This window comes from Thunnus albacares, chromosome 5 (assembly GCF_914725855.1).
Source record: "Thunnus albacares chromosome 5, fThuAlb1.1, whole genome shotgun sequence".
Classification (NCBI taxonomy): Eukaryota; Metazoa; Chordata; class Actinopteri; order Scombriformes; family Scombridae; genus Thunnus; species Thunnus albacares.
In genome coordinates this window covers 3,166,024-3,188,497 of record NC_058110.1, presented here as the reverse complement: position 1 = coordinate 3,188,497, position 22,474 = coordinate 3,166,024, and the positions used below count along the sequence as shown (strand labels likewise).

The window sequence follows — 22,474 nt, the reverse complement described above, 5'->3', positions numbered from 1 at the left end:
TTCCAAAACAAACCCATTTTTGAGGGCCTGAACGTGCTCGAAAACTCATTAAACTTTGCCTGTGCATCAGAAGTGGTTAAAAATTAAATATTTTATAGGTCTTGAACAAGAGCTTAGTAAAATGGCTCAATAGCGCCCCTTGAAAATTAAGAAAATTGAGCCCCTTGATACGGATTGTCGTAGAAGAATGAAATTCAGTATGCATATGTATCATGACCAGACACACCAAAAAGTTTTTTTGAGCCATACCCTAAGTCCAACAGGAAGTCAGCCATTTTGAATCAAAGTTGTGATTTTGATGTTGATTTTGCCATTTCCAGCCCACATACTTTAACAAACTCCTCCTAGAGATTTGACCTCAGCAACTCCAAATTCAGTCAGTATCATCTACAGACCTTGGAGATGAAAAGTTATTAAAACAGTGATTTTACGACATTCCCAGGGGGCGTGGCTGGGCGGTGAATTTCAATCCTTCGCCATGAAAATTGAAATGGCCATAACTCCTGCGTACATGATCCTATGAGACCCAAATCTTTTGTTCTTGAGTAGAGTCCCGCCCTGAACATATCCACATGTCAATACTGGATCAGAGTCATAGCGCATCAAGAATTTTCTGATCAAATTCAAAGTGGCAACAGGAAATTACATGTTTTACACTTTGACGCCTTGTGGGTAGCACAGTGATTGGATCCACCTCAAATTTACTCAGAATAGCTTCAAGACCTTGGGGATTGTATATTCCTAAGTTGGTGACTCTCTGTTGAAAGGCATTGCCATGATGACTAGGCGAATTTTGATGTCTCGCCATGAAATTTCAAAGCCTTATAACTTGACTCCACGTGGTCTGATATTTTCCAAAGAGTCCCGGTCTGAAGGCAAGTAGAGGCTTATATTGAGTCATAGTCATAGCGCCACCTACTGGTAACAGGAAGTCTTAAGCACCACTCTTTTGCTGACTACTCCTAGCAGGTTAGCCAGCAACTTTTGATTTTCATCAAAAGCTGTTGCCATGGCAACACATTGGTCGACACAAAGTACAAAGCTGTTTTTAAGGTGCTAGACATGCTTGAAAACTCACAAAACTTTGCACACACATGAAAGGTCTTAAAGTCTGTAATACTGTATAGGTGGCGGGCATAGGTGTGGAAGAATGGCTTGACAGCGCCCCCTACAATATTTCAACAAAGCAGCCCCCACGCCACGTTACACCTACATGTACAAAAATCGGTACACATGTATCATGCCAGGGCGCACAAAAAAGTCTCTTGGACCCATAGCTTAAACCCAACAAGAAGTCTGCCATTTTGAATTTACTGGGTAGTTTTTGTGATTTCCATGCCTTGTATTTTAATGAACTCCTCCTACAGAATTCATCATAACAACTTCAAAATCAGTGTGTGTTATCTAGGCTAGGTTGTGATCAAAATCTTGAGTTTTCGCTCAAAGCCCTTGCCGTAGCGATGTGGTAAACTTTGATGTTTTGCTATGAAACAGGAAGTTGCTGTAGCTTGAATGTACATTGTCCAACCTGCACCAAATTTCTCATGCTTGATAAGAATTCTGTCCTGAACACATCTACATGTCAACATTGAGTCATAGTCATAGCTCTACCTACTGGCAAGACAAAGTCAGCCTTATATGAAAAACATCACCTGATTCACATGAAATTTTCAAGGTGTGGTCTACAATTGATATACAGCAACATTATGCATTACTTAATAGGTGTTCTCTAGCACCACATAGTGGACTCAGGAAATGATATCTAACTCCTTTGTGCAGTGTTCGATAGGAGTCCGGTCCTGAACACATCTAAATACCTACTGCTTCAACTGCGCTGTGCCCCGACGTGCGCAAGGGTGCGAGGGCCCGATCAGCGCTGCTTGCAGCTTTAATTCTCTATTATTCTTCTTCCAAAAGATTCACATCTTTGAGTGGCTAAACATGCTCAAAACCTTATGGAACTTTGCACGTGTCAGAAGTCGTGAAAATTTTAATATTTTATAGGTCTCAGGTGTGGGCATGACAAAATGGCTCGTGGGCGCCCCCTAGAAAATTTCAAATTAGAAGCCCCTCCTTCAAAATTGACATACATGGAAGAAATTTGGTAGGGACATGCATCATGGCCAGACGCACAACAAATCATATTGGAGCCACACCCTAAATCCAACAGAAAGTCAGCCATTTTGATTTTAAGTTGTATTTTTTGCACAAATTTTGTTTTGTGTTTTAATGAACTCCTCCTAAAGATTTAACCCAATCAACTTCAAATTTGGTCAGTGTAATCTAAAGACCTTTGTGATGAAAAGTTATCGAAATCTTGTTTTCATGGAATGCCCTTGATGTGGCAACACGGCGAATCTCGATGTTTCGCCCCTAAACAGGAAGTTGTTGTAGCTGGAAAGTACATTGTCCAATCTGCCCCAAATTTCTCATGCTTAATAATTGTCCCAACCTGATCACATCTATGTTTCAATAGTAAGTCATGGTCATAGTGCCACCTACTGGCAACAAGATGTTACAGGTGCTGTACTTTTACAATCTCTGCCTAGCAGGTTGAATACATCCACTTTGAATTTGATCAGAAAAGTCTTGATGAAAGACCTTGATGATGTTATATTGTGAAGTTTGTGAGTTTTGCTATGCTGTTGCTGTAGCAACACAGTGAATGTTTTGACATGAAAAAAAAAATGTTGACTCCACATCGTCAGACGTTCTCAAATTTCACATTTGATAAGGGTCCCAGTCTGAAGACATGTATAGGCCAATAATGAATCATACTCATAGTGCCACCTACTGGCAACAGGAAGTTACAGGCCCTATACTTTTACAAAGCTATCGTAGTAGGTTAATCAGATCCACCTAAAATTTGGTCAGTTACGTTGTAAGACCTTGATGATGCTAAATCATAAAGCTTCTCAAAGACTGCACCCAAAGAAGATAGTGGAGCACACAGTTTACTTTAGTAATTTATTAAGGTGCAAACAACAAATGTTTCGATGCGCACTGCATCTTCTTCAGGTCTGACATTAGTCGTTTGCACCTTAACAAACTGCTAAAGTGAATCATGTGCTCCAGTATCTTCTTTTGGTACAGTGTTTGAGAAGTGGCCCATTGAACTCTTTGTAAGAATATACAGAGATTAGGTTCATGTTTGGCAGGCTCCATAGCACCCCCTAATGCGTAGTAGGCCGTGGCTGGGAGAAAGTTGCTTTGATATTCACAAAATTTGGTATGCACATTGTTCTCATCGTTTCGGACATATTTCACATAGGCTTTCATTGGCTCCACTCAAGCAGAAGTCAGCCATTTTGAATTTTGTGCATTTTTCCTGTATTGGATTATCAAATGAATCCAATAAATCCTCTAGGAGGAGTTTGAAAAAAATTGCAAAACACAGTAGAGATGATGTTTATTTAACACTCATTCTTGAGAACTGGGACAAAGCCTTATTTTGGGGGGGATTTGGATTTTTGCTCTTCAATTATGCTGGGAAAACATATTTTAAAAGATCAAAGTCTTGGCTATTAAACCTTGTAACAGGCCAACCTCCCAGTGATTTTATTTTTAAATAGCATTTTTTTTAGGTGAAGACTTGAATTTTGTCAACTCCGTCAGGCACACAAAAACTCATAGTATTACAATATAAAACATGAAGGAAATGTTAAATGATTTTTGTTGTATTTAATACAAGATTATTTCATTAGCTGTATAATCAAAAAGTTTTATATCTTTTTACTCAAGAAATAAATGCCATTATAATGTTGCCCACGTACAATTTCTGTTGATAATGTAATTTGTCTTTGTGAAAAACTACATCTACTATCATTTATAAAACAAAGAACAAACACAAGCTGTACCATAGAAACCTTTTATTGACATAACTTCATTTTTTAAATCATTATGTACATATATTTAATGAATATAACAGAAAAAAGCCATCTGACGGAGGTGACTTCTCAATGATGGAGTTGACAGCCAAATGATGGAGTTGACATCAGATAAAAACACACAATAGTATGAAAACATAAAAAACCTGGAAGCACACAGAAAGTCATTTCAAACATCAATCTTCTTTATGATTGTTTAAGATTTTAACAGAAATCAGCTATTACATCGAAACCTTAAAAAAAACATCACGACCTTAAAAAATCTAAGAAGATGTGAGACTTTGTAACCAAAGTTATCAACTTTCAAACAAAATAACAGTAACTGTGAAACACCTATATCCTCTTTCAGAATTAAACAGACACCAGTTATCACTCTAGGGATGGGACGATATATCGAAATTTAATATTTCAATACAAACATGTGACTACATGTATGGGTAAGAAAAATTAATGGGAATATTATCTCCATGTTTTTCCTGCAGTAGTAATCACAACCACTGTGCTTGACCACTGACAATTTAACAAGCTTCTCATCCAAATTATATTATTTACATGTTGTAATGACACTTTGAAATTGTTTACATTTTAGCAAGACAGTGCCATTGCTTGAAAGATTTGTGGCTTAGAAATACAGAAACATATGTGCACAGGCATATTTTGGTGTCATTGAACCTTAAATCACAACTTAAACAAATCTCACTGGACACTGACATTGGACACTGGCCTCTGTAACAAAACTGTTGCTGTTTCGTCACTGGGAAGTAGATGGCTAATGTGTTCATCTTCTATGAAGTCCATTACATCTAGAGAAATGCTATATATTTCCCTTGTTTGACTGAGACGCATAGGAGCTGCATATCCGACCAGTTTAACCAGAACATCTTTACGAGGGCTAAGCATTCATCTCTTCTGCCATGTTGAGGTGTGAATTTCTCATTGGGGCCATGGGGATGCAGGAGTTCAACTCTCACATCCTGATTTTCACCATCCACAGAGACAGCTCTGGCCAACCACCAGTGCTCATCATAAACTACTGACATCCGGTCACCAGGCTTAATACTCTCAGCAGTTATTCCTGTGGATGTGCCCTCAGGGCCTGATGGTGGCTCTTCTTCCATTTCCATCAGAAGTTGTGCTAATGGGCTTAACACATTTTCCTTGGGGGCTGCAGACTATCTCTGGTTATCCATGCTGCCTTGCTCAGTGCCTAAAGCAAAACAAACTGGACTGAAACAGTGACCCATTCTTGGTTCACTGCAGAAACATGTCAATTCTCTGTACCAGACAATCTTTTGATCTTGGACGACCTGGTGAATCCTTCTTGTTGCAGGCAAAGGTTTCAGGGTAGGAGGAAGGACTCTGTCGAACCTCTTAATTTCTTGTCCATTGGTGAGGTAGAGTAGTACATCGTTAAGGCTGTTGGACACCTTGTCATGGAACTGCATGGCACTGACAATGTCATGTCCTCTTAAAACCAGACTGTCAGCTGCCCTCTTCACTGCCCCTCCAATTCCATCTGGAGTGCCCTTTCCATGTGAGGTTGGAAAAAAGTTCCATGTTGCCCTTTTAAACCCTAATTTCACAGGAATGTCACTGAGGAGGAAGAATTTTTTCTTATTCTTATATTGCTTGCTTGGACCATCTGACCAGAAATGTACTGTATCAACTGATGGATGTGCTCTGTGTATCTCTCTCAGTACGGGATCCATGTAGGCCCAAACAGATGCAGCATCTTGGTGTTCAGATTCAGAGATTGTGCAGAATCCTGACTTAGCTTCCTTTGTGTAATACATACCAGTATGTAAATTTAAAGTTCTGTCCGAAATGGCAAGCCTGGACTTCAGCATGGTACTTGCATTTCCATGCCTCTGAAAAATCTATGTGTACGATGACCTCGTTCTCTTTGTGTGCTCAAATCAGGTATTAGGTATTCTTGTGACTGGTTCTGTTCAAGACACACATGTGTTGTGGTTTTGCTTTTGAGTTTTTCCTCATATAATCGTATAAGCTTTGAGAGCTTGCCTTCATGAGATACCGTTATTGTTGAGGGGTATGTTTCACCTGCTGTCGATTGTCCCACTTTTTCCCACTGCCTCCAGTGGACATTAGTTGCCTCATGTTCTGGGAGCAGCAGTGTCTGCTTGTTTAGACAGCGTGTACATTTTCGAAGGAGGCAGGACTCAGTTGTTGGTGTGCAACACACCAATTTAAAACTGTCTTCCAGTTTTGTTGAATCCACAACCCCTGATGGTTTGAGCACCTCCAACATTAAAGCTGCCTTCTCATGAAGTTTACATAGGCATGTTTTGCGGTCAGAGGGTTTGGGCGTAGTAACATGAAAGGGCCTTAAAGCACAAAAAGATGAGTAACTGAGTTTTACTGTAAGGTTACTTGTGGTGAATTCTTTGTGTAAGTTTATCATAGAGTCTATTAAGATCATCCTCTGATGTTTTACTTTGTTCCTTGTTAAGGTGTCTTGTTTGTTGTAATCCGGGCAGAGTTGTGGAAGAAGTCTTGAACGTCTTTGGTGATGACCCGAAGGTAACTGTTTTTTTTTTGCCTTGGTTTGTTTTTTGTTTAGAGATTTATAAGATATTCCAAACTGTTGGATCTTGTGGAGAATGTGACATTTTTTTCTGAATTTTTCCTGATAAAGTCAATGCTCGTTTCCTGGGTGGAGTTATGCGTTTGTTCGCGGAGAGCTAATTCACCAAAGCATGGTGAGAAAGACCTCTTAATTGAAGGATTTCTCAAGTCACTTCTGCTAATCACTTTCTCAGTCATGGTTTGTGGAGAGTTCATGACACATTTGGATGCATGCTTTGCTCGTTTAACTTTTTTTTTAAGACGATCCCTCTTTCTTCAGTCTCAGCAGTTTGTTTTTTAAAGACTTGATTTCTCTTAAGCGCCTATTCTTATGTCTTTTCCTGGCCCTCTCTCCTGCAAGGGACTGTCTGCTAACACCTGGCTCATCAAAGCCCTCATCTAATGGACTACCTGGTGGTGTGTCTGCTAACTGCAGAGTGTGAAAGTCCTTTTTGCGCTTTCTTGACCTCCTCTGAGAACTTCTCCATGCCCTCCTCTTTAATCTCTTTGCTTGCTCACTCATGTCTCCTACTTGTTTTATTTTCCCTTCTGCAACCCTTTTTCTCCATTTTTCTCTTTCCCTTTGTAGTTCTTCTGTCTTGTTGTCAGGCTGATTATTTATCCTCTCTCTTCTCTTTGTCTCATACTCTCTGTTTCTGGCCCTCTTCACCTCCAAAGACAGGTTTTGTTTAGCCATTTGTACCTGAAACATTTTTAAGCATATAGCCTTCTTAGTCACTGATATGCATCAATTAAAAAATAGTAATGGTATTTAAATAACTAAATGGAAAATAAAGTAGTAATTTCAAACACATTATTCAATTATTAAAGAGAATTGAGAGTTATGTCATCTCTGTCAGCATAGGTGTCTACTCCATCAGATGGAATATCTTACGGAGTTGACAAAATGTTTTTTTCAATTCACAGCATAGTCGTACTGAGTACGTAAGTTGCTAAGAGTTCTCTTAATGCTAATAAAAATACACGTTTTTAACCCATAATTCTTATTTAGTTTTGTTCTAGAAGGGCAACAGAGTTGACCTATTATGGTTGAGACACACCTGATAGAAACATTATTTAATGAATTTATCAAAAATTAGACAGCTTACCAGTGCTTGAGCAGCTTTCCCGCCTTTTTTGAAACCAGGAAGTGAGACAGGGGTCCTTAAAATATAGCTAACCCTTTTTATGCCTGATTAAATTATGTTTTTGTAGAAATCTGACGTTGACAAAAATCTGGGACACAACTTTAAATGGACAATATTTTCATTTAAAAAAATATTTAAAAAAAAAGATGTTAATAGTAAATGTTTACACCTATGTTATCAGTAGGTATTGTTAGTTTTAGATTTTGAAGGCTTTTAACATTTTTTTTAATTGTTTGAAGTTGTGAATTCTTGACGAAGACAAGGGTGTTTTCTGGCACAAGGCAAGTTTAGAAGTTAAAAAAATGAAATCAGACCAAAAAATGTTATAAATCATATGTCTTTCATATATTTATATATAAACTCTATGATGCAGAGGAGGAGGAGGTACCATCATGGAGGGACAAGCCCCTACACAGCATGTACAACCAACAGAAAGAAGAAGTGGCTGATATCAAGAAATCCTACCAGTGGCTGGAAAATGCTGGACTGAAAGACAGCAGAGAAGCACAAATCATGGCAGCACAAGAACAGGCACTTCAAGATCAATAGAGGCAGGGATCTACCACACCAGACAGGACGCCAGGTGCAGGCTGTGCAAAGATGCTCCTGAGACAGTTCAGCACATAATAGCAGGGTGTAAGATGCAGGCAGGAAGAGCGTACATGGAACGCCATAACCAAGTGACTGGCATAGTGCACAGGAACATCTGCACTGAGTATGGGTTGGAGGTCCCAAGGTCACAATGGAAGACACCTCCTAAGGTGGTTGAGAATGACAAAGCCAAGATCCTGTGGGACTTCCAGATCCAGACTGACAAACTGGTAATGGCTAACCAACTGGACATCATGTTGACTGACAAACAACAGAAGACGGCAGTAGTGATAGACGTAGCAATCCCAAGCGACAGCAACATAAAGAAGAAAGAGCACGAGAAGATAAAAAAATACCAAGGGCTGAAAGAGGAGCTAGAAAAATGTGGGGAGTAAAGGCAACAGTGGTGCCAGTGGTAATCGGAGCACTGGGGGCTGTGACCCACAAACTGGGAGAGTGGTTCCAGAGGATTCCAGGTACAACATCTGAGGTCTCTGTCCAGAAGAGCGCAGTCCTTGGAACAGCTAAGATACTGCACAGAACCCTCAAACTCCCAGGCCTCTGGTAGAGGACCCAAGTTTGAGGAAGACACATCACCACCCCCCCATGGGAGGGGGGTGAGAGGGAGATTTTTGATTTTTATTTTTTATGAATCTTTTAAAAATACATTTTCACCAAAAAAAAAGTAGAATTAGTGTGCTGATAAATAATTTTTTGGTAGGACATGATATGTCCCAATTCTCAAGAATGAGTGTTATGTTACTTACCTTATTTATGTGCACTCATTTCATTTCAGCTTGGTGTGAGAGTCTCTACTGCATTTTGCTGTCATTTATGGTTGCACTACTCTCCTCTGCTCTCTGTGGTTCAGTAAAGGCAGAGCTAAGCCCTCCGTGTGTGTAGCAGGGACAGCGAAAAGTTGAATAATAGTAATAATTTAATAAAAATAATTTAATCTGCACAAAAGATGGACGGATGACAACTGGGGGGCGGGAATTATATGCTCACCAAAAACTATTTGGTTATTGATATTTGAGAATTAGATTTCTTTTTATACATTAGCCAACATATACACCAATACTGATGTATTTATGATTAGCTAATATCAGCTAATAATATTAGCTCTACTCTAGATCAAACCAGGGAAAAAAAAAATTCAGCAGGGCAAAGTAGCAGTATTAAGTCCTACAGCAGGAGCACAGTGAACATGCTTTGAAATCAGGCTACTGGCAAAACTATTTAATAATGTTGACTGCATTCTAAAAAATGATTAACATAAAAAGCTGTTCTGCAAGAGGAAATTATTGTACCTACTGTTATTCACTCTAGTAATACGTAATGTATTAGCAAAGGTGCAATCTTCTAAATGTATTAAGCCAATTCATGTCTAGTAATTTATCAATTTCACCTACTTTGGACAGTACGACAGTGTGAGAGAGACCTAATATCTAATATCTATTATGAGAAATATGTCAAACGATCAGTCATATCACAGTTTCATCACAATTGCAAATTTAGTGCAATCAACTGCACTATGATTACTGGTTCTAGTGAGTAAAATAAGTGAATAAAAATGCAACACAAGGGAGTGAACAACAAAAACAAGACTGGAGTAATATAAAACACAATGTCCCTACAATTCCTTTAAGTTGTAGGACTGGGTGAACATGTATTTCCAAAAATAAGTTTCCCAGTATGGCTCTGGCAGCAATCAACCTCTGATTTCTTTATGGTAATATTGTATAAATAGTGATATTCTTGTTCCTGAAAGTAGCAGTGAGTTACCTGAATGGGGAAGATTCCAGGTAGGATGGGACACATGATACCAGTCGACCGGCAGTCATCTAGAAACTTAAGGAAAGTCTCGGCCCTAAAGAACAGCTGGGTGATGACAAAGTCTGCTCCGACATCCACCTTCTCCTTCAGGTGTTGGAGGTCATCCTCATAGCTCTCTGCCTCAGGATGGCCTGTGGGGTAGCCTGGACACGCAAACATTTCAATCACTGACTGATACTTCAAATGGAGTTCCACTTAATCTGTGTACTACTGATCGGTAGGCTGAGAAAATACCAGCAACACAGATGTCAAAGTAGTCATCAAACTCTGATCGGATATGTTTAACAAGGTCAACAGCATAGTTGAAGCCTCCTTCCTCTTCTTCCCAGTCTGCTCCTACTGGGTCTGTGGAGATATCAGAATAACACACATCACATTTGTTATCTACAGTTGTATGCAAAAGTTTGGCCACCCCTTAACAAATAACATATTTTGATGATTTTTTAATTGAAAAGATGTAAACACAGCCTCTCTAGGACATAAAAAAGACAATATTTTATGCAAACATTAATGCATAGTTACTTTTTATGTCATAACTTGAAAAAAAATAAAAACATCATTGTGGCATGTGCAAAAGTTTGGGAATCCTAAGAGTTCTGAAGTCTCAGATTCTTTTTACAAGGTCTCAGACATTGATCAGCTTGTTAGGCCTGAGCCATGTCAACAACTGCGATTAGGAAATGTCAGCTGGTGCCAATTTTAAAGCTTTACAAATACTCTGACTCTTCAAACCTTGTGTCAACACTCAGCAACCACGGGTTCCTCTAAGCAGCTGTTCAAGACTCTGAAAATGAAAGTTATTGATGCTACAAGAAGATAGCAAAGTGTTGTCAGCTTGCAGTTTCCACAGTGTAAAATGTAATTAAGAGATGTTAGTTTAGGGAAACTGGAGGTCAAGATGACATTTGTAAAACCAAGAAAACCCAGAGAAAACTGCTCGTATGCTGGTCAGAAAGGTAAACCAAAACCCCTATTTGACTGCAAAAAACCTGCAGGAAGATTTAGCAGATCAGGAGTGGTGGTGCACCGTTCCAACGTGCAACGATACTTGTACAAACAAGACCTTCGTGGAAGAATCAGTAGAAGAAAACTTTACCTGCTTCCTCATCCTCATGAAATCCAACGTCAGAGGTGTGCAACAGAACTTCTACAGAAACCTGATACATTTTGGAAACAAGTGCTGTGGACTGATGAAGTTAAAATAGAACTCCGTGGCCACAATCAGCAAATGTATGTTTGGAGAAAAAAATTGAGCACCTTGCCACCTGTTAAGCATGGGGGTAGACCTATCATGCTTTAGGGTTGTGGCACAGCCAGTGGCACAGGAAACATTGCACAGGTGGAGGGAAGAATGGATTCCACTAAATACCAGCAAATTCTGGAAGCAAACATCACATCGTCTGTGAAAAAGCTGAAGCTGAAAAGAGGGTGGCTTCTACAACAGGATAATGATCCCAAACATACCTTGAAATCCACCATGGACTACCTCAAGAGATGCAAGCTGAAGGTTTTGGAATGGCCCTCACAGTCCCCTGACTTGAACATAACACAAACACAACACAAATCTGTGGGAAGATTTTTTAAAGAGCTGTGCATGCAAGACGGCCCAAGAATATTGCAGAACTGGAAGCCTTTGGCAAGGAAGAATGGGAGAAAATCCCAAATACAAGAACTGAAAGACTTTAAGCTGGCTACAAAATGATATCTGCCAGAGAGGGTGTTATTAAGTATTGACTATGTAGGGTGCCCAAACTTTTGCACATGCCACCATGTTTGTATTTTTTTTTAAATTTTGTTCAATTTATGACATAAAAAGTAACTATGCATTATTGTTTGATGTAAATAGTATTTTTCCCATATTCTAGAGAGACTGTATTTACATCAGATGTGAGGTTTTTTTCAAATTTGTTTCCCCTAAAAGGAGCCCTAATAATCTGTGTATTAAGATAGACTTGCTTAACTTGCATAGAGATATTCAGTTTACTGTCATAGAAGAAGAAACCAGAAAATATTCACCTTTGAGAAGCTGGCATCAAGAGAATTTTGACTTTTTTTTCTTTAAAAAAAAAAAGAAAAAAAAAAGACTCGAAATGATGAATGGATTATCAAAATAGTTGGTGATTACTTTAATGGTTGGCAACTAATTGATTAATCGTTGCAGCTCTAAAGTCATTTAATCAATATCTAACCTGACTTTTAACATGTAGAGCAAGTTTTAACCCCAAGCAAAACCACTGTTACGCTCTTCATTACTGAGAGGTGCAGGCAGGAAGAAGTAAGTGAACTGTTTTGTCTTGACAAAGAATTCCAAAGAGTGTGCCACATATATTGTAAGCAGCTCACTCCCAAAAAAACATATACTGTCCTACCTCCTCTTAGTGCCATGATGTTTTTGAGGCCCAGGTGCTTTGCTTTGGCCAGGTAGCCAGTGATCTTCTCTTTGGTCTGGTTGCAACAGGTCAGGTGGAGAATGCTCTCTAGGCCACAATAGTTGACCGCTGTGCTGGCGATCATCATGGATGAGGTTTCCTTGTCAGAGCCCGGGTCCCCTGCTGGATGCCAGGTAATGTCGATGAACAAGGGCCCTCCGGAGCCCATACGGTCAAATCTGAAGAAAAATGACATGCTCAAAAAAATAGCCCTGTTATTATTCTGTAGCAATGTGGACACTTCTTAAGTGGATAGTGAGAATGATATATTACTTCTGTGTACCAGTGTTGTAGTACTTGAGTCCAGGACTCACACTCGAGTCCAACTCGACTCCTGATTTTCAGGCGTCATGACTCGACTTGGACTTGAGCACTGATGGCTCGGACTCAGACTTGAGTATTTACTGTATATGAGGACTCAGACTTATTAATTGAGAGAGAAGTAAAAGGTTTTTTTGTTTGTTTGTTTTTATTAGTTTTTTTTTGGTAATAGGCCCTTTTTATTTGGCATACAGATGTGACCAAAATTATTGGTACCCTTGCATTTTATTAAAATAATGCACCACTCTCCCTGAACATTGTTGAAATTAAAAGATATTTTATTATCAATGCATGTCTATATTTGGTTTGTAATGGAACAAAACAAAAAAGTTGTTAAAAGTAACTGAATTCATGTTTATTCTACAAAGACATTCTAAAATAGCCCGGACAAAATTATTGGTACCCTTTAGAAGCTTTAAGAAATAATTGATTAGTAGAGATACTTTGAGTAGACTATTATGTTTTAATTAGTATCACAGGTGTTTTCAATCTTATAATCAATCGTGCAGCCAGTTTAAAAGGAGAAAATTACTCTCTCTGCTGTTTTGTGCCACTGTGTGTATCACATCAAACACATCGAACATGGAAAACAGAAGGACAACTAGAGAGTGGTCTGAAGACATTAGAAAAAAGGTAATAGCTAAGCATGGTCAACTTCAAAGTTACAAGACTATCTCCAAACAGCTTGATGTTACTGTGACCACCATTGCCAATATTATTAAGAAGTTTAAGGCCCATGGAACTGTACCTAACATCTGGATGTGGTCGCAAGACGAAAACTGGGCCAAGACTGAACAGAGGGATTGGTCAAAGAAAGAACCAAGGAACACTTCAATACAGATCCAAGCTGATCTTCAAGCTCAAGGTACAATAGTTTCAAGTCACACCATCTGTCTCTGTCTGAATGAAAATGGGCTCCATGGTAGAAGACCCAGGAAGACCCCACTTCTAAGAGAGAGACACAAAAAAGCCAGACTGGACTTTTCCAAAATGCATGTTGAAAAGCCACAATCCCTCTGGGAGAATGTGCTTTGGACAGATGAAACAAAATTAGAGCTTTTTGGTAAATCACACCAACCCTATGTTTACAGAAGAAAAAATGAAACGTTCAAAGAAAAAAACACTATGCCTACTGTGAAACATGGAGGAGGCTCAGTGATGTTTTGGGGTTGCCTTGCTGCCTCAGGCACTGGGTGCCTTGAATTTGTGCAGGGCACAATGAAATCAGAAGACTATCAAGGCATTTTGGAGCGAAACATACAGCCCAGTGTCAGAAAGCTGTGTCTTAATTGCAGGTCATTGGTCTTCCAGCAGGATAATTACCCCAAACATACATCAAAAAGCACCCAAGAGTGGATGAGAAGAAAATCTTAGACCGTGGAAAGAGCTGAAACTTGCAGTTGGGAGACGGTACCCATCAAACCTGAGAGAACTGGAGCAGTTTTCTCAAGAGGAGGGGGCCGAACCACCCGTGGAGAAGTGTAGAAACCTTATTCAGAGTTACAAAAAGCACTTAACTGTAGTTATTGCCTCCAAAGGCTGTGCTACAAAATATCAAGTTAAGGGTACCAATATTTTTAGCCTTGCCAAAAATACCATTTTCATTTGTTTTATTGTATTAAATAATATGTTGGGTTAGAAATCAAAAGTAAAGTTTCAGTTATATTTAATGTGAAATAAAGAATGATGGATACCATACACTTCTGTCAGTTTCAACTTAATACAGAGAAAATGTAGTTTTTTTTTTAAAAAAAAGGTGCGTGGGTAACAATATTTTCAGCCACATCTGTAAGATATTAACTATTTTAATTAGAGATGCACTGATCAATCGGCCACCACTCTAAAACGGCCGGTTTTCAGCTGATCAGCCATCGGTGACTGGCAGACCTGTCTCATATATCCATTTTTTTGCTGGTCAAATTTTATGCACGTAGCCACACTATGGTTCACGTCAAAAAATCTTATTTAATTCTTATAAAGAAAGAAAATCAGAATTGGTAGGTCAGACTTTTAAAAAAATGCAAATCAGAATTGACCAATAAAATTGTAATTGGTGCATCATTAATATTAATATGATGATAACTGTTATTTTTGTTTTATGTAGACCTTTTTTATTTGTATGTCAGCTCTTTGACCGTGCCAGAGTGGAACAGTGGACCCCATCTTGGAACTCGACTCAGACTCAACCTTGATGACTTGGACTCGGACTCTAGTAATGGGGACTTGATTTGGACTCTTCTTTGGTGACTTGGACTCAGACTCCAACACTTGGGACTCGGGACTCAAGACTCAACTCAGACCTGAGATTTAGCAATTCGACTACAACACTTGTATGTACAATATCTACAATATTTCAAGTGTGTCCTAAAACAAAAGTCAGGTGTCCCTAAGAACACTGTGAAAGGTTTTCCTCTGGCTCGTATTGGCTATTAAAAGATCCCCTTCAAATGTGCATTCAGTGTTAGTGATGGGGGCCAAAATCCCCAGTGCGTCCGCACAGTCATTTTGTGCAAAAATGCATTTAAAAGTTGATTTAAACTTATATGAGGATTCAGCAGTCTGAGTTAGTCATATCAAGTGGATATCTGCCAGGTTTAGTCTTTTTAGCATCAAATTCCCTCTTTGTGTTTCTTCAGACAATGTTTCCCTGTTGAGCTGCAGTGGAAGTATAATAACAAAAAGAGGGATTTTGGCACTAATATACTGTAACGTTCAAAGATATCTACTTGGTTTGACTCATTTGGATGGCTGAAACTTCATATTAACTTCAGATAAACTGTGAGGACTGTGGATTTTGTCTCCCATCACTTACACTCTAAGTGCATTATGAAGGGATCTTCTAATGGTCAGTATGAACAGGAGGAATGATTATGGCAAGAAAAACCTTTTTCAGTGTTCATTTGGGCAACTGACTGTTGTTTTAAGACAGACTTGAAAAATTATGAACTCATCCTTTAAATGTATGAGGAACAAACCATGACATTGATCTTTGTCAGTCACCCTCTTTTCTAGAACTATATATGAGCAAACTAAGCTCTTTAAAGTTTCTTCAAGGATTACAAAACACTGTATAATAAAGCTTTATTATTTTAGAAATAGCCTCACAACTGTTCACTAAATTCTTTGAGTCCATGTGTCCAATGTCTGTATGACCTTTGTTGATGCAAAGTACATCATGTTTGCTGCATATTTAATTCAAGTCCAGTTGGACTTCACTTGCCTTGAGATGAGGTTGACAGCTCCACTGGCTGTGCGGGGAGGAAAGAATTCAAGTGAGAACCAGCGGTCCCCGGACTCCATCCTCTTCCGCATCTTGTCCCGTAGTCTGTCAGAGCGGTCTGCATCCAACACTGGTGTGGAACAGCGGGAGCTCTCCTTGGAGCTTTCCCCACCGCTGTTGCTGGCCCCACTGGATTCGCTCTTGCATGAATGCCAGCTACCGTCCCCTCGATGAACCTGGTTCACCATGATGGCAGATTACACTGAGACTAACGGAAAAACACAAAACAAAAACAACGCTGAAGTTATCTTCAATTTGAGGTTAAGTGGAAAGTTAAAGGGGACCTATTATGCTCATTTCCAGTTCTAGATTTTTATTTTGGGACTCCACTAGAGTAGCTCTGCATGATTCACAGTTCATAAAACTCTTTCTTTATCTTATATTGGCCCTTTATGCAGCCCCTCAGTTCAGCCTCTGTCTGACCAGGCAGTCTTCGCTCCTTTCTCTTTAAGGGCCCCCTCCGGATAAGTCAACGCTGTTCTGATTGGCCAGCTTTCCAGAAGCCTGCCAAGGGGCAGCTGTATCAGAGTTTGCAGCAGATTTTAGACTGATGTGTTAAGACAGCGCTCTCCACCACCATCATCAAAACACCAAATGAGGGAATATCTTTTTGGAGAATGGTGTTGATCCCTCCAGAAGAGTTCCAGAGACTTGTAGAATGAATGCCAAGGCTGAGGAACACCATTCTTCAAAAAGATATTCCTTCATTTGGTGTTTTGATGATGGTGGTGGAGAGCGCTGTCTAACACGTCAGTCCAGAATCTCCCATAGGTGTTCAACTGGGTTGAGATCTGGTGACTGTGAAGGTCATAGCATATGATTCAAATCATTGTCATCTCATCAAACCATTAAGTGACCCCTCCTGCCCTATGAATTGGGGCATATTTGTACTGATGGAACAAGTGATGTGGAAATGTGCATTATGCCAGCCACCACATTTTTTCACCCAGCTATCATTTTGAAAATTGGCCACTTTTTACATTTTTTTGGCTGGCTTCACATCATTTTCATACTCATCAAACCATTCTGTGACCCCTCATGCCCTGTGAATTGGGGCATTGTCATCCTGGAAGAGACCACTCCCATCAGGTTAGAGATGTTTCATCATAGGATAAAGGTGATGACTCAGAACAACTTTGTATTGATTTGCAGTGACCCTTCCCTCTAAGGGGACAAGTTGACCCAAACCATGCCAGCAAAATGCCCCCAAAGCATAACGGAGCCACCGGATCCCATCTCTGTAGGGGTCAAGTATTCAGACCTGTACCAGCTTTTCCTTTAATTTGTCATGCATCTGTGTACGATATGAAAATAAGGAAAAGCATAATAGGTCTCCTTTCTGGGAATCATAAATAATGATATTTAGCGGTGGATTCTGTTTTTTTCAACACTTATACTTATGAAAGTGTGTTAGACATCCTAGAAAAAGCCTTAATGCTGTTTAAACCCAGTTTCATTCAGATTTGTGAAACCTTTACTTTGTTTATGAAAAATGAAAAAAGCGATTTCACTGATATTTCTCCTTCCAGACTGAATTAGACCAGGTCCAGGCCAAAAACCACAACACTTAGACTTGTCAAATCTGGACTAGATTAACAAGGGGACTCCAGAGACTCATAAAAACACAGTTTCGGATTTGTGAAACCTTTAATCTATTTATGAAAAATGAAAAAAACGGGCGATTTCGCTGTTTTTTACCCCCCCAGACCACATTAAGGTATACTTATTCAGTATTCACAAATTGAAAAGTGGGTTTAGACAGCGTTAAGGCTTTTGCTACAATGTGTAACACTCTTTCATGAGTGTAAGTGGTGAAAAAATCAGCTGCTAAATATCATTTTTTATGTTTCCCTTAACTTTCCCCTTAACCTGAAGCTAGAAGTGTAGTAAAGAAAGTGACTCGTATTCAGTCAATAATTTTAGATATTTATACTTTGACAGCGAGGTAAAAAACGTCACCCCAAACTCTGTCCAAAACATTTTCACAACGTAACCACAACCCCATACAGCAAAGATAAAAAGTTAAACAATTCTCAACATTAATTCCCGATACTTGTCAGAGTACGGAGAAAGTTCAAATTAGTTACATGTTTAGAGTCCTGCTGGTTGGCTAATATACAGAATTTATCAGAAGACCACAAAAAGGTCCCAAATATCGTATCCTACCAGGTCCATCCCTTTGCAGCAACGATAAACTATAAACTGGTTGGTATGTGGAAGAGTTTGGTGTTACAGTTAGTTCCCAAACACAGAATGACAGGAGCCGATCGTTTTATACTTATCATGCGAGCGCGCGCACATGCACGTGAAAAGTACAACAAAAGCAAAAGCTTATTAAAAGGCAGCTGGCCCTCTGGGCACAGCTAGCTGGGTACCTTACGCACGATTGTAGCATATCGGTCATTAACATAGATTATAGTCTATGGTTATTAACATAGACTATACACAGTCTATGGTTATTAATAGAGAAATACAGGAGTAACGCAGGCTGTGATGATAAGCTACAAGCTAACCCCAGATACGCACTGTTAGGGCAAACGTTACTTTTCCCACCTTCCCCTGCCTGTTGTCTTTGTGTTGCCGGTGTCCCGGGCTGTCTCGGACCGTTTCCCATGCAACATAGACGAACATTAGCTGCAGCGTGGGGCGCGTGGAGCCTGGTACAGCGTGGCGAGTGTCCACGAGTCGGTGCTATATTGAATCACAGACCTCCACGACACACCCACTTTACTCCATGTCACGCCCACTTTACTAAGTGAATCCCCCCCCAGTTGATGTTGCCACCGTAACTGTATGCTACACAACACCCCTCCCTGACCCTCTTACCCTAACCTAACCATCTCACTGCTCATGCCTAAACCTAACCGAGTGTAGTAAAGTGGGTGTGTCGTGTAGATACTGCGAGTCCGCAGATACACCTACTTGTTGACTTCAGGAAGGGAAACCCCATGATACATCCATAGGCAAATTGTTTTCTTTTCTTTTTCTTCTTCTTCTTCTTCTTCTTCTTCTTATTCGTTTTCTTCTTCTTCTTCTTCTTCTTCTTCTTCTTCTTCTTCTTCTTCTGTTGGTTATTGGCGGTTGGCAAATGGCCTTTAGGCGCATTACCGCCACCTTCAGGACTGGAGTGTGAATCGCAACAGTTACTACACTATTACATAAAATTCTCCTATTAAGTCCTGTGTTTTCTAAAAATCTGAAAATAGCCCTGTGCCCTACATCACCTGAACACCTATGGAACATTTCTCTAATACCAAGTGTCATGTGACTCTCTTATTGGAGTGTAATTTTAAGTGTCAGTAGGACAGTATAAAAATACATGCTCCACCGTTTCCTATAGTTCACAATGCTCACATCTACTCGTAGCCTGCTTCATTGTGTTTAAGGTGCTGTTCAGACCATGACCAAATCTTAAGATAATGTCCTCCTCCTTTCTATTTCTATTCTCTTTCTCCTATTTTTCTTTGAATGCTATAGTAGTATTGGCTGTGATATTATGGATCCCATTGCTTTTCTTGGCAAGACGATCAATGGACAAGACACGCCCTGCATAGCATTCAAGTGCTTCGATTAGTCAGGTGTCCATGCTTGTGCCGCTAGCCTGCTAGCGTTTAATTCCTAACTGTATGTTCAGTGGGTGTCTGGTATGGGGTAATGGCCCAGCAACAAATTTCTGATCAGGGAACATTCTATGAACATTGCCTGAAGGGTAGGGGAACATCCTCCGGACCTCCCTGAGGGTTATTGTGGTAAGTTTTCTTTACGGTCCGCAAATGTTCATTTTTTTTTAAAGATTTACTGTTCGCTCACCATTTGCAGAACGTTAGGAAACCAACGGTCCACGAACAGTGTGCAAAGGTTCGCAAACCGGAGTCAGCAACACTTCAGGTTCCCCGAACCAAAAATTGTTTGCTGAGTATCCATCAGTCTCTCAAAGGCAGTCGAGGTGCTGTCCGCCCATGGTTCGTACCGCTGTTAACAGCAACGCTGCCACTACAATACTACTATCAGCTACTTTTTTTTTTTTACAAACCCTCAAAATATTCATATCCATAGCCATTGTCATGTCAGCTGTTTAAATAACAAAACACCACCACTGAAATACTGTTTTGTTACTTATTTAAACTTAAAGTCATCAGTTTCCCTGCTGCCTTCACATTTTTAATTAATTGATCTGATGGATAATAGGCTGTTCAGAGTTAAGTTGTTGTAATGTGAAACTCACTGGACTTGAGGAGAAACACTGAACACCCTGCTGCATGTGTATAGATTGATTGCATTGACAGGAGGTAAAGCCAGCAGCATATAGATGTACATGTACAGACCCACATACACACATTACAAACAGGCAGGACATTGGATTATGATTAGAATTTAGTATTCTTCATTTTGGGATTTTAATAATCTTAAACCCCACCAATTTATTCATTTGAACATGAACAACTTCAGTTTTAACAGCTGGATTCTTGGCTCCTCCATAATTTGCTGCAACATCTTTGACACAGAGGATAATTAGAGCCTGAGCCCCAAAGGGGCGAAGACCCTCTTGTAATCTGTTCTGTTTGTTTGTTTCTTTCTTCTTTCTTTATTATCTTGCCACTTCAGACCTAAATTTGACCTCCTAAACATGTTCAAAAACTCACCAAATTCAGCACGCACATCAGGTCTGGTGAAAAATTTGCCCCCAAAGTGCCAAAATGTGCTCTATAGCGCCACCTATGTCACTATAATGGCCGCCACGGCCCATAGGAATGTCATAGAGAGATCAAGCCAAAACTCAATTATTCGTCTCATCAAGACCTACAAATCATATGCTGACACCCCTGACTTAAATCCAACAGGAAGTCTGCAATAAGCCCATCAAACTACAACTTTGGGGTGGGTGTGGTGGTTGAATGGAGCTCATTGAATGACAGTTTAGTGATAAAGTGCTGCAGGAAAATAAAATCAAAACTAAAATTTGTAGCTCTGTACTGCACTTTTTCCTTTATTAGGGCCCAAGCACCTAGCGGTTCGCTCACACTCTCCATTCATATATATGAGTATTTTTCTGTGTCCAGCTGCAGTTACTTATTGTCTCTACACACCTGACAGTACACATGTCAATCAAATTTTCACCAGGTCATGTGGGTCAAAAGCCTTTACTTTTCTAAAAATAAACTTGATGAAAATTAGGAAATTAATTTGTTTTACACACAAACTCATCAAGAGTTTTCAATTTACTAATTAAAATTCAAGTGAAAGGCCAAAACTTGCATAATTTTGATGCCACAGGTGTGAACAAGACAGACATGTCTCACCCTGCAGAAAATTCTCATCCTCGCACCGTTGAGATTTGATATTTCGCCATGACAGAGGAAGTTGCTATAACTTTATTGTAAATGCTCCAGTCTGCACCAAACTTTTCATGTTTGATAAGAGTCCCGGCCTGAACACGTCTACATGTCAATATTCCATCAGTGATGCAAACTGGATGAATAGGGCCCCCTACGAAATTTCAGCAAAGCAGCGCCAGAAGCGGGCAAAACAGTGGACAAAGGAAGTGATGTTTATCTCCTTCTAGTACTGTCTGAAAACAGTCTGGGTCTGAAGACATCTACATGCCTGTGACAGAAGCCCTTCAATTGTGTCGCGGCCCGACGTGCGCGGAGGCGCAAGGGCCCATTCATTGCTGCTTGCATCTTTGATTAGATAAGAGATTGTTAAACAATCAGTATGGCATAAGTGACATATGTCATTTGTCTAAGTTTGTTTAAGTCTAACAGGCACAAAAAAAGTACCAGAGGGGTGAGGGAGATGTCAAACACTGAGACTTTGAATGTCCTAAGAAGAAGTGGCAAAATAAGTAATAACAGCTGGGTGAGTGTACCACACAGGTGTGTAAGGACTTATTATCATGAGCCACCCGTGATGGTGCATTGGCCACAGCGTCAGCCCATGGACCAAAAAAAGGATGCAATATGTTGATTTATTTCTGTGTGAAGGTTATGGGTACACAGTACTTTTATTCACCTGTTTTCACAAATTCAAACTTGCCATGATATGTTGACAAAGCTTTTTTCAAATTATGAATTCCCTTTAAAATCAGATAAAATGAAAACAATAACAAATGGTCCTACAAATTGACAGTTTCTCACAGCATATTAACATAGCAATTTGATACTTTCAACACATCTGTGGACCCGGGTCTCTTGGCTGGCGCCTCCATAAACCGTTGCATCATCTCTAACACAGTGCCTAAGAAGAGCAGGTTCCTTGATCACCTTTGCGGGCAGAGTGGAATATCAAATGTATCCAAGTCATATGTAATCAACATGATTTGCTGAAATGTGTTTGAGATGCGCTGAATTTTGTGTACCTGATCTCCTGACAAAATTTATTGAAACAATTAAAAAT

General features: G+C 39.7%; 1 protein-coding gene and 1 long non-coding RNA gene across 4 annotated transcripts in view; both read right to left on the bottom strand.

The window, feature by feature from the left end:
* mthfr (methylenetetrahydrofolate reductase (NAD(P)H)) overlaps positions 1-19,130 on the bottom strand; it is a 40,674-nt gene extending 21,544 nt beyond the window's left edge. Inside the window, exons 1-5 of one of the 3 annotated variants that reach the window (XM_044351048.1) lie at positions 19,001-19,130; positions 16,019-16,286; positions 12,418-12,656; positions 10,283-10,393; positions 9,998-10,191 (exon numbers count right to left, since the gene is read on the bottom strand). In XM_044351048.1, coding sequence (XP_044206983.1) covers positions 9,998-10,191; positions 10,283-10,393; positions 12,418-12,656; positions 16,019-16,266 — 792 coding nt within the window. In that variant the 5' untranslated portion in view covers positions 16,267-16,286; positions 19,001-19,130. Of the gene's footprint in view, positions 1-9,997; positions 10,192-10,282; positions 10,394-12,417; positions 12,657-16,018; positions 16,287-18,604; positions 18,845-19,000 lie in introns of those variants that run through there. The other 2 variants (XM_044351050.1, XM_044351047.1) reach the window with 2 other exon arrangements.
* LOC122982060 lies at positions 7,038-7,947 on the bottom strand. The gene is made up of 2 exons (XR_006403385.1): positions 7,583-7,947; positions 7,038-7,176 (listed from the first exon to the last, which is right to left on the bottom strand). It is a non-coding gene; the product is annotated as an uncharacterized LOC122982060 (long non-coding RNA).
* Positions 19,131-22,474: the final 3,344 nt, after the last annotated feature.